Source organism: Vanacampus margaritifer, chromosome 2 (genome assembly GCF_051991255.1).
Source record: "Vanacampus margaritifer isolate UIUO_Vmar chromosome 2, RoL_Vmar_1.0, whole genome shotgun sequence".
In the NCBI taxonomy this organism is placed as follows: domain Eukaryota; kingdom Metazoa; phylum Chordata; class Actinopteri; order Syngnathiformes; family Syngnathidae; genus Vanacampus; species Vanacampus margaritifer.
Genome location: NC_135433.1, coordinates 12486492 through 12498113, shown reverse-complemented (window position 1 = coordinate 12498113; position 11622 = coordinate 12486492). Strand labels below are relative to the sequence as shown.

Sequence of the window (11622 nt, the reverse complement as noted above, 5' to 3'; positions counted from 1 at the left end):
CACAGGGTCTGTGTCATCACCCATAAAACGAGGGTAAACTGAACCTTCGGTCTTCCAGTAGCTCAGAGGCTCTGCACTAATCTGGGAAAGAGAGTTTTCAAGGTAGGATCTCACATCTAGCATTGACTGTTGTGGGATTCCTTCTTGTAATGTCTCCGCTTGCTCATTCTTCAAACAACAGAACACTGGATTAACATTTTGGATGCTGTAACATGGATGAAAAAAGTTAACAAAAGGTATTAAAATTCTGCATTCTTTATTAAGCAGTGTATATCGTTTCAATTAATATTAACAACAATAACACTACTAACAATAATAATAATAATACATGTAATGTGATGATGATAATCATCATGTGACAACATTTGCACCTGTCAGAAGAGTGCATGCCTCCTGCAGCACATTCCATTCACCTGGGCTCAGAGGATCAACTGGTTCATTGATAACAGTAAGGATTGAGATCAGATGACCGCATGATGAGATGACTCCAGAATACATTTAAGCATATGAAAGGTGGAGTTACACCTTAAGTTGTGACACATTCATGTTTGGCAAGCCCATCTGTCTTTGGGTAGATTCTCAGAAGTATGTCACTGAGCTCAAAACAATTCAGAAAGCAGGAAAACGTTTTTGATAAAGTCACATGTAACTGACAAGCAGCATGTGGTGGTTTAGGATGTCCAGCTGTCAGTTGTTAGGCAAACTGATGTGACTTTTTCAATACTCTTGTATAGTGAAGCATGTTCTCTATCACAAAGGCCTGGGGTGATTTTATTTATGTGTTTTCCTGCTTCGTAGGTTTGAGTGCACAAGTACAGTAAACCTTGCGGTTCTTTTTTCTTCTACAGTTGAAAATGGTTGAAACGTGGAAATCAAGTATTCTCTTGCTGGGATTACAGACGTGTGCAAAAACTGCCTCACAGAGCTCCGTGTTGTAAGTTTAGCTGGTTGTGGTGGTGTAATATTATGCATGATGCTGAAGCCACTGCAGCATCAGCCCCAGTAGAAACACTAGCACCTTCATTGTTGAAAGTTTCAGTTGCCTGTCCTTTTTCTTCCCATTGCACTGATGGGTGTAAATTATACGTGGATTCGTGCTCTCTGCATATTTATTATTATTATTATTTGTAGGGCCTGCATACCACTAAATCAAAATGTGCTTCTTTTTCTATCACTCATTTTGTAAAATAATAAATACAATGCCGAGTTTATCCATAGCTACCACTCCCCCTTCTGGCCACAGACCCTTTTGGCCCAGTACAGAGTGAGAGAGAAGAGGAGGCGAATGCGGCTCCCGCCTAAGAGCCGACTCCTGTCGTTCGTTTGAAAGAACCGGCTCAAAGAGCCGTTTCGTTCGCGATCGACACATCACTCTGAAATAGTAGAAGAAGAAAATACCGGAAGTTATGCAGCCTTCGCTACCGAGCGACCCATTTAGCTGCTCAGATTAACAGTGAAAAATCTTAGTGACACACAATTAATTTGGTTACTACATTTGTGAAGATTTTTGTATATTTTATATACATATATAATGTCTTCTTTCTTAAATCGTCTGTCGAGAGCAAAGCGAATATTAAATTAAGAAATTGCGAGCCAAAATGGACCAGTCAATGTTGCTATTTTGATTAGCTGTTGTCAAACGTTAGCTGCGATTTAGAGTAACTAGAAAGGTTTGCATTTGTCCACACGAGCACTTGTTATGTATTTTTCGTCGGCCTATTAGTAATTACGCAATTAAAAGTGTTCAAAGGATATTTCTACTCGTCAAATCCTGTTGATGATCAGTGTCGTAAGTAGAATTTATAATTGTTTTTTATAACTGCGAAATGGTGATTCCGGATCAGACGAACTGCTGTGTCATCTCATCTATTCATGTTGAATCTGCATCTGGAGCAAAGTGCCGTCTGTGTTGACTAGTATCTATCTGATATTCATAGTTGCGCATGGCGTATTGGATTACTGCGTGATTTAAATGTCATGGTCAAAACGAAAGGGGGGTCTAAATGACCCCTGTAGAAGACGTGGATGATCTCATTTCTAAAACTTGGGTATGACTTAAAATAGATATAACACTTAGCTGTTATTTTTTTCCAGCATTAAAGAAACACCTTGATTCCAATCCACATATCGATATATTTATATAAATCCCAAGATTAAAAAAAGAAATAATAATAATTGAATGCTGCACGCTATTTTCAATTGAGCCAAGCCTCCAAAAAAAATGTTCATTTGACAAAGTAGTCAATCCCAATATATAAAAACTGTCTTCCTGTTGCATTTCAGTTGGGAAGGAACTAGTCAGTCCCATGTCTGCTGAGGCTTCAGCCGGCAGTCATGCTGCAAACTTTGCCCAGACCGCTGTTTCCCAGCCTGTTTTCCAGAGCACTGTTGAAGACAGACATCAGGGTCTGTTGGGAAGCAAATATGTCAAGTTGAATGTGGGTGGTTCACTTCATTATACAACTGTCCAGACATTGACCAAGGAGGAAAGCCTGCTGCAGAGCATTTGCAATGGAGGAACCGAGGTGAACATTGACTCAGACGGTGAGTGGAGCAGCAAATTTCCCTCTATGTTAACCTCCAAAGTCAGAGTTCAGCCAAACATTTTTGCAAAAACCTGCCCATAGTTCAAGCCATCGTCATAGCTGATGTTTTGTTCACAGCAGATGTTGAACTGTAACCAGTAACCACCCAGTCCTAAAGCGCAAGTCCCTGTGACTAAGCTATTGCTGCTTTTCACATGTCACACATTGAGCCCTCAATCAAACCCATGCACACCACAATACCTGCAACATGGTGGTAAAAGTGCATTTTGACACAGCTACATGCTGTTAGTGTAAACTGGCAAACCTCAACAATACTCAAAAAGACTCCAGCTTCACTCGCTTTACTATTCTTCTTGTGACCAATTTTGGTAAAATATTTTATCATCCAAAGCTCACACTGAACTACGCAGATGGCTGATATGAAGGGTGGGTTCAAACAGTTTTGTAGGTCCACTGTGACGTGTTCTGTAATTTTATTGGTCAGATTTGACGAAACTATGGGGAAATCTATTGGCGACTTGAAGCCGTGTCACAATGAAAAGCTGCAGAGTTCAAAGCATGAGAGAAGAATAAGCTCTGGGCTCATTTGCCTATTTCAAGGGCCAGGCACCGCCTTTGCTCAGTTCAGCACGCTGTCAGCTCATGCATGGCTCATCCCAACATCCGTTTCGGCCGTGTTGTTTCGTTCACAAAAGTCCTTTGGACTTCACCCTAACCAAAAACACACTTTTGGGCAAATTTAGGTGGTTGGATTTTTGTTGCATCCCTAATAATAATTCAAATGGCTGATTACACTTCATCTTTCTGCATCAGGCTGGGTGATTTTAGATCGAAGTGGTCGACATTTTGGGATCATTTTGAACTTTCTGCGGGATGGCTCGGTTCCACTCCCTGATGACCACAGAGAACTCGATGAGATCCTGAAAGAGGCCCAGTACTACAGGGTCCAGGGGCTTATCCAGCATTGCCTCACTGCCATGCAGGTAAGGTGGTTGTACTGTTACCACTAGTGCATTTGATATCTAAAATTTCTATTAAACCAATGATATATAATTTTAAAGAAATACCTTTTCTGCAATACAGAATTTAAGTTAGAGATAATACACAAACAAACTCTGATTTAAGATTCAGTTGTAATAAATAAACAAAAGTCCAAACTAAAACTGGCTAATCCATGAGTTTGAGTCTTTGTTACAAATTAATTTAAGTGCAAAATAATAAAGGTTCTACTGTTAACTGTTTACTATTACACTCTGAAGGTGGAAAATGGGGCTGGGTGATCTTCTTCTTTTCCTTTCGGCTTTTCCCTTCAGGGGTCGCCGCAGCGAATCAATTGCCTCCATCGAACCCTGTCCTCTGCATCCTCTGCTCTCACACCAACGACCTTCATGTCCTATTTAACTACATCCATAAACTAATAAAATAGGACTAATAAAAATATACTCACTATCTCTCCTCCGGACATGTCCAAACCATCTCAGTCTGGCCTCTCTGACTTTATCTCCAAAGCCTCTAACATGTGCTGTCCCTCTGATGTACTCATTCCTCATTCTATCCATCCTGGTCACTCCCAAAGAGGACCTCAGCATCTTCATCTCTGCCACCTCCAGCTCTGCCTCCTGTCTTTTCTTCAGTGGCACTGTCTCCAAACCAAACAACATCGCTGGTCTCACCACAGTTTTATAAACCTTTCCTTTCATTTTAGCTGAAACTCTTTTATCGCACATCACACCTGACACTTTTCTCCACCCGTTCCAGCCTGCCTGCACACGCTTCTTCAATTCTTTTCCACACACTCCATTGCTCTGGACTGTTGACCCTAAATACTTAAACTGCTTCACTTTGTTGGTCTCTTCTCACTTTAACCACACTCTTCCACTCGGGTCCCTCCCATTCACACACAGATACTCCGCCTTGCTACGGCTAACCTTCATTCCCCTCCTTTCCAGGGCAAACCTCCACGCCTCTATCTTTTCCTCCACCTGTTCCCTGCTCTCACTACAGATCACAATGTCATCCGCAAACATCATAGTCCGTGGAGACTCCTTTCTAATCTCGTCTGTCATCTTGTCCATTACCAATAGCGAACAAGAAGGGGCTCAGAGCTGATCCCTGATGTAGTCCCACTTCCACTTTGAACTCCTCCGTCACACCTACAGCACATTTCACCACTGTCTTCATACATGTCCTGTACCACTTGAACATACTTCTCTGCCACTCCAGACTTCCGCATACAAAAGCACAGTTCCTCTCTGGGCACCCTTTTTATAAGCTTTCTCACAAAGACACAATGCAGCTCCTTATGACCTTCTGTGTACTTCTCTATCAACATCCTCAAAGCGAATACTGCATCTGTGGTACCCTTTTTTTTTTTTTGCATGAAACCATACTGCTGCTCACATATGTTCACCTCTGACCTCAGTCTAGCTTCAACTACTCTTTCCCATAGCTTAATTGTGTGGCTTATCAGCTTTATTCCTCTGTAGTTGAAATAACTTTGCACGTCTCCCTTGTTCTTAACTCTTTGACTGCCAAAAACGTTAAATAACGTTTAGTAAAATCCTAAGGAGGAGTGCCAAAGACGTTAAAAGACGTTTGTTTCAAAACAGAGGTGAAACTAACCATTTTCTATTGTTGATTACTCAAAAACGGAATAAGGTAGAAACAAACTTTTTTTTCTGATGAAAGATGAGAGTCCAATCTTTCATTTGCTAGTATGTGTGTTTCCATAGTCCAAACACATAATTTTCTGTGGACCTTGAAAGATCAGTCAAAATGCTTAAATCGGCTGGCACCCACGGCATCCCTTTTCTGAAAGCGTCTGGCAGTCAAAGAGTTAAAAATGGGCACCAGCACATGGCTGGGTGATACTAATCGCAATGTAATCAATGCAAATATTTCATATCAGCTGTTTTTTATGAATATAGTTGTTGTTGTTTTTTACCTATTCAAAATAAAAAAACAAATGAAATGAATTAAAGCTAAAATACAACCATCCAGAGGATAAATACCATTCATATTACAAAATATAGGTATATAGTAGTATAAGTACAAAAAAGTAGTCAACAGGTGAATATCACTGAATGATACACACGAGTAAGTAAAAGTCCTATATTGTTTGTAATGCATTCAAAGGGAACAATAGACCACATTAATACACTGAATTATACCAACATTCTATTTTTCTCAGTTGGTGAAAGCAGGTAAATGTGTTACGTAAGTACAGGTACTTGGAAACATACACATACTTGCAGAAATGGCATCTTCATGGGCATTTGAGAGGATTGACATGGATGCAGCTCACCTAGAGTCATTTCTGGACTATAAGGCGCACCTGACTATAAGCCACGCTAGCTAAATTTGGGGAATACTCGAGATTGTTACACATATAAGCTGCAACCGACTGTAAGCCACAGCTGTTTTAATGTTACCGCACCGGGTTCACGCTTTTTTCTTTTCCATAATGAGGTCGCAAATTGTCTCGCTGTCGTTCTGTCTCTCCTACTGTATTTGGGCTCACTTGGTTTGTTTTGCTCAGCCTGACGCTCTTGCGCTTCCTTTATAGTGTGCCCCCTTGTGATCTGATGGATAAGCTCCACCTATGTATTAGCCACAGGGTCGAATGCAAGTGAAAAAAGTAGCGGCTTGTAGTCCAGAAATTACTGTAATTTCCTGATAGTAGAACGGCCGCCAGTGGGTGCCAGTGTCTGGTATAGGCAGCATTCTCGATACCTTGAAACAAAGCCATATTGGCCCAATACCGATACGTAGTATCAGTACTCATCCATCCCTATGTTCCTGTTTATTATTATGTATTTGCTGAAGAAAATTGTAGTACGGTAATTTGATCTATGGAATCTTCTGGTATCATAACTTAATATCAATTATTTATAGGATTTATTTTCAATCAACATTCTCGGCTTCCCAGTAATACCAGTACAGGATCGTCAGATATGGGATTAAATTTTCATTTAGTCAGTGCTTTCAAGTTACCAACTAATTAAATGTTACTGCTGCAATAATTACATTATTCTTTGTCTCCCCTTAGAAGCAAAAGGACATATTTGAAAGTGTGTGTCGCATCCCAATGATCACATCAGCCAAAGAAGAGCAGAAGATGATTGCAACCTGCAGAAAGGTACATTGTGTTGCTTATTCAATATGTTACAAATTGGCAGATGATACTCAGTCATACAGGAGAGTCAAGGTGCTGAACAAAGGCTTTGGTTCTATTTTGTCTGCATCTTATGAATGACTTGAGTCACAAAACCGTCACATTTCAGGAAACCAAAAAAAAAAAAAGTCTGTATCTATTTGTGAAAAAATATAAAATTGACCAAATCTGAACATAGTGGGTTTCGGCCCAACGCCAGCAATTTGGAAAATAAAATTTTGCAATGTAGGTTTATCTCATTTCGTTGTTTTTTCCCCCCCTCCAGCCAGTGGTAAAGTTGCAGAACAACAGAGGAAATAACAAGTACTCATATACCAGGTAAAATGGCTTTGTCTCTGAAACACAAACATTAATCAGACATTGACCAGCATTAATTTTAAGATGAGTGCTTATTTATTGGCTTTTAACTTAAATGGCACTTAAAAAAAAGATCCTAATTTGAATGCCAATTTCTATGCACTATTTATTCAGAGTTCCTGAATGGCCGCCTTTATTCTTTCTTCGCTTCTGACATTTTCATAGAAATAGGGTAGTAAATTTTGCCCAATCCTACTTAGATACAGTACATCAAAACAAAACGTTGGTGCTGGTAATAACAACTAACTCTCACTGTCTTGTTTGACCAGCAATTCGGATGACAACTTGTTGAAGAACATCGAACTATTTGACAAACTTGTACTCCGCTTCAATGGCCGGGTCCTGTTTGTCAAAGATGTCCTGGGGGATGAGATTTGCTGCTGGTCTTTTTACGGCGAAGGCCGTAAGATTGCTGAAGTATGCTGCACGTCCATCGTCTATGCCACAGAGAAGAAGCAGACCAAAGTAAGCATCGCGCAGTTACTCTTTGGAAACGTCAACAAATCCGCCTGCAGCAACAACGGTTATGAACAGGGATGCACTGATACCAGTATCAGTATTTGTGCAGGTGCCGTTAGTCTGTACTACTACATATGTTACACAGGGTCATGACCATTTACATTGTAGATTCTCACTGAATGCATTAAAACTGCGAATGAGCACATGTGGAGCTATGTATAACAAAAAAATGGTGGTTCACTTTATTTTGTAGTTAACACACACACTACACAGGGATAACAAAGCATCCAATGTGTTTGTCCGCTAGACTCTGTTCTTCTTGATCTCTTATTACTTCTTTGTGCGTGGCAACACAGTTAGAAAAACAGAGATTACAGAAAAAATGTGTTTTGTGGTTGTAACCAATATTTGGTTGAAGGCATACTTGAGCCATTGAGTCACATTCAGCAGGAAGGATAATAATTTTGTCTATAGTTAATTTGATACTCTAATTATTTTTCATGTACAATTAACTCATTCACTGCCATTGACTGCTTTAGACGTCAAAAATTCATTTTAACTATTTCTGTTGGTTTAAAATGTTTTCCACTTTTAAAAAGAGTATGAAAACCTAGAAAAAGTTATTGTACATTTAGAACAGATATAAAATTTGTGATTAATCGTGAGTTAACTATTGAAGTAATGTGATTAATTACAATTAAAACATTTAATCGCCTGACAACCTAATTTCTAATAATCTTTTCTTTTTATAAATAATCATTTTTCAAAAACCTAATTCTTAATAAACTTTTTGTTTCTTTTTTTTTTTAAATAATCTTTTTTCAAAAAAATTAATTATTATTAAAATTAGGGCATCAGGAGATTTTTTTTTTTTTAAATTGTAAATAATCACATGACTTCAATAGTTAACTCATGATTAATCACAAATGTTATATCTGGTCTAAATGTACAATATTTTTTGTCTTACTCTTGTTAACAAAAGTGGGAAAAAAATTTTAACTAATAGAAATAGTTAAAATGAATTTTTGACGTCCATAGCCGTCATCAGCAGTGAATGAGTTAATACCGTTAAAAACCATTTTGCCACTTGCTGTCGAGCAAAGATGACATCGCGCATGCTCAGGAAACAGGTAACGACCAAACCAACCAAACCAAGAAAACAGGTGAGCCGTGAATGGTCGTTACCTGTTTCTTGTGCACCTGTGATGTCATTTTGCAGTGTATCGCACGACAGCTGCAGTGACAAATTTTGCACCAGTGAACGTATATTAGCTTGTGGCCTAATGGTTAACGTGCTCACCCTACAAGCACGAGGGCACGGGTTGAAGTCCGACTTTGAACATTTTCTTTTCAAACTTTTACTACAAAACACTGATAACAGTTTGAAGGTTTGGTTAGGATTAGGCTGGTCATTCCAATAGCAGTCTATCTTCAGTGGCAAAACAAAATACAAACTTTGTGAAAAGACATAGAAAAGGATGAAGCGAGGCAAGAACACAGCCAATCAGAGCCGTTGGCGTTCACGGCTAAATAGCGCTAGCAGGAGAGTTGCCTGTCACAGCAAAAGATCCACTGCTTTTCTGAATAGCTTCCTCCCTCACTCAGATCGCTTGAGTGCTGGAGGCTATCCCAGCCATCTTCAGGTGGTCAGCAGCATACACAATGTCATTTTTGTTCAACGTGGGTTCCCCAGGCGGCAGGAATTATTTTCCAACACAATAATTTCCTTGCAGACATTAAAAGGAACCCCGACTGTCATGACAAGTTTGCTCTATATTATTTATTTGGTTGTTACTAACATAACTATGAGATTCATTTTTCCAAAATCATTTCCAGTTAAATACATTTTGTAGAAACTTTATTTGAACGTACGCCGCCATTGTTATTTACATCGCAATGCATTCCGTGTGTAGTGACGCAGAATGGCTGCGGCTCTCTGCCGAGCAATGTGAAACGTCTATAAAGAAAGCAAGGTAAGCGTCCGTGTCGTTCCTAAAGGGATGATCAAAACTTTTTGATTTGTCTGCTGAATGATGAGAGCACGGAGTGGGGGAGGGTGACTCTACCAATCGCATGTTAATAAATAATAAACAATATAGAGCAAACTTGTCATGACAGTCGAGGTTCCTTTTAACACCTTATAAAGCTCGCATTTGCGGTCCTCTTCTCTGAAACATTTGGCAATCATCGGCGCATACCCGCAAGTGCCTGGTCATCTTCATGTTGGTAAAGACATGTGTTGATCACGCGAGAGCTTTACCCAGAGGACTGGATTATTTGACCAGTGGTGGAAGAAAATCTTAACGTGTGTGGGGAGCTGTGCTGAGATTAACTGCGCACATTACACACAATACGACCAAAACTGTTAAAGACCCTTTCTTTTTTATATATAATAATGTGTGGGGTCTGCCAAAGATTAGAAAAAAAATAAGATCCCTAGTAATTGTATGGCTTGAGGAAAAAAATACTGACCTTATAGTATGTGTGTATAATAAATCACCTGATATGCTACAAATGAGTTTGGAGTTGTAATTGTTGTAACCATTTGGTTTAGGTAACACAGATGTTCATTAAGTACAATTATCTCATTCCTAAAATCAGAATACCCACGTCAGTGGTTGTTTATGGTCTCACACTCTCTCACCCTCACCCTCACCCTCACATTTGTGGTTTCAGGTTGAGTTTCCTGAGGCTCGGATCTTTGAAGAAACCCTGAATATCCTCATTTATGAAAATGACAGAAGATCTGGTCCAGGAGGCTTGCACCTATTAGATTCTCGAGGGCCTGGTTCTGCGTGTGGTGCTGGCCAATCGGAGGAAGAGGGCGCAGTGGGAGGAGGGGACAGGCGAGTGAGGAGGATCCACGTCAGGAGGCACATAATGCATGATGAAAGAGGGCACGGCCAGCAAACTGTGTACAAGGATTAACAATGTGAAGAAAAAAAGGCTCAGCAACCTGTTCTATGAAATGATGGCAATATCTTCATTGTCAGTAGTCACATTATATGTCACTGCCCAAGTTAAGGTGTAACTGGAGCAAGGTGAAGATGTTTACAAGGTAAATAATGATTGTGTACAGTTTTTAAATACGAAAAATAGCCTAGGACACAAAACTGGCATAAATATGACTTCAATATTCCTCACCTTCTTCTGATGTGGGTGTTGATGATATGCACTGGCAGCCTTCGCTGTGTTTGACATTATGGGAACACATTTTTAGTCTTGATCTGCTTGTATTTTTTTCAGTTTGCCCAACTTTTCATAGATGAGGTGGGTTTTGTTTGTTTCTCTAGTTTAGCGTAGATACTGTATGTTAACACTGGAAAAACCTCCGTAGCCATTTTTTTGTGATGTTGTCTAAGAATGAGATTGTTGGGCAGCTCTAATTTTCTATATTTAAATTATTTCTGCTGTCGCTTTGGGATGTCTTTTTAATTAATTTATGAACCTAATTTATTGTCATGTATTTAACTTTTGTATGCAATCCCAGTGTTAACACGTTTAAGTGGGTATTCATTTGCACTCTATAGCACACATCAGATTTTTAATGACTAAATTGTGATGTTTTATTTAAGGTGGTTTGAAGGTGATTGCGTTGTGTCTTATTCTGAGCCATGATTTTTCCACTTTTCTTCACGTCTATATACCAAACCACTGACACTTGTTCCAAGTTACTGGCCGAGCAGTGATGTTAATACGTCCAAGGTTTTTATACCCTACACTCATTTCAATTAATTGGGAGTATTCTCGGATGGTTTGTGCACACCTAATTCTTAAACACTGAACAATGTGTCTGTCTCCTTAAAAAAAAACAAAAAAACAATAACATGTTGCACTACTTGACCTTCCAACTTCCGTCCAACTGTGGTGAGAAATGTTCTGAATAAATTAAGAATGCAATTTGCTTTGTGGCGTATTGTTTTTCTTTTATAATTTTCTCCGCCTTAAACTCATGCACAATTTACATGTAAAACAAAACTGTACTCCTCTGCCAAATATTCATTTCTATCAGTGGTGCTGTAGTGGGAAGCACTAATTAGACTTTATCTTTACTAAGTAGTTGTTTTTTTTTTTTACTTGTATCTG

The 11622-nt window shown here is 39.2% G+C and overlaps 1 protein-coding gene across 2 annotated transcripts; it reads left to right on the top strand.

The window, feature by feature from the left end:
* The first annotated feature begins 1395 nt into the window (after positions 1-1395).
* Positions 1396-11440, top strand: kctd13 (potassium channel tetramerization domain containing 13). 2 transcript variants are annotated; one of them, XM_077558581.1, is made up of 7 exons: positions 1396-1789; positions 2284-2544; positions 3360-3529; positions 6598-6684; positions 6986-7038; positions 7347-7542; positions 10213-11440. In XM_077558581.1, the coding sequence occupies exons 2-7, from the start codon at positions 2307-2309 to the stop codon at positions 10462-10464; spliced, it is 996 nt and encodes a 331-aa protein (XP_077414707.1). In that variant the 5' UTR covers positions 1396-1789; positions 2284-2306; the 3' UTR covers positions 10465-11440. The 2 variants fall into 2 exon arrangements, with proteins under 2 accessions (XP_077414707.1, XP_077414706.1); XM_077558580.1 differs by having other exon boundaries at positions 6595-6684.
* The last annotated feature ends 182 nt before the right edge of the window (positions 11441-11622 follow it).

What these genes read in the sequence shown, in the direction of transcription:
- kctd13 (XM_077558580.1), top strand. Translation starts at nt 2,307, where the DNA reads ATGTCTGCTGAGGCTTCAGCCGGCAGTCATGCTGCAAACTTTGCCCAG. An exon ending in GGTGAACATTGACTCAGACG is followed by an intron (nt 2,545 to 3,359) that starts GTGAGTGGAGCA and finishes TTTCTGCATCAG; the next exon opens with GCTGGGTGATTTTAGATCGA. An exon ending in CAGAGAAGAAGCAGACCAAA is followed by an intron (nt 7,543 to 10,212) that starts GTAAGCATCGCG and finishes TTGTGGTTTCAG; the next exon opens with GTTGAGTTTCCTGAGGCTCG.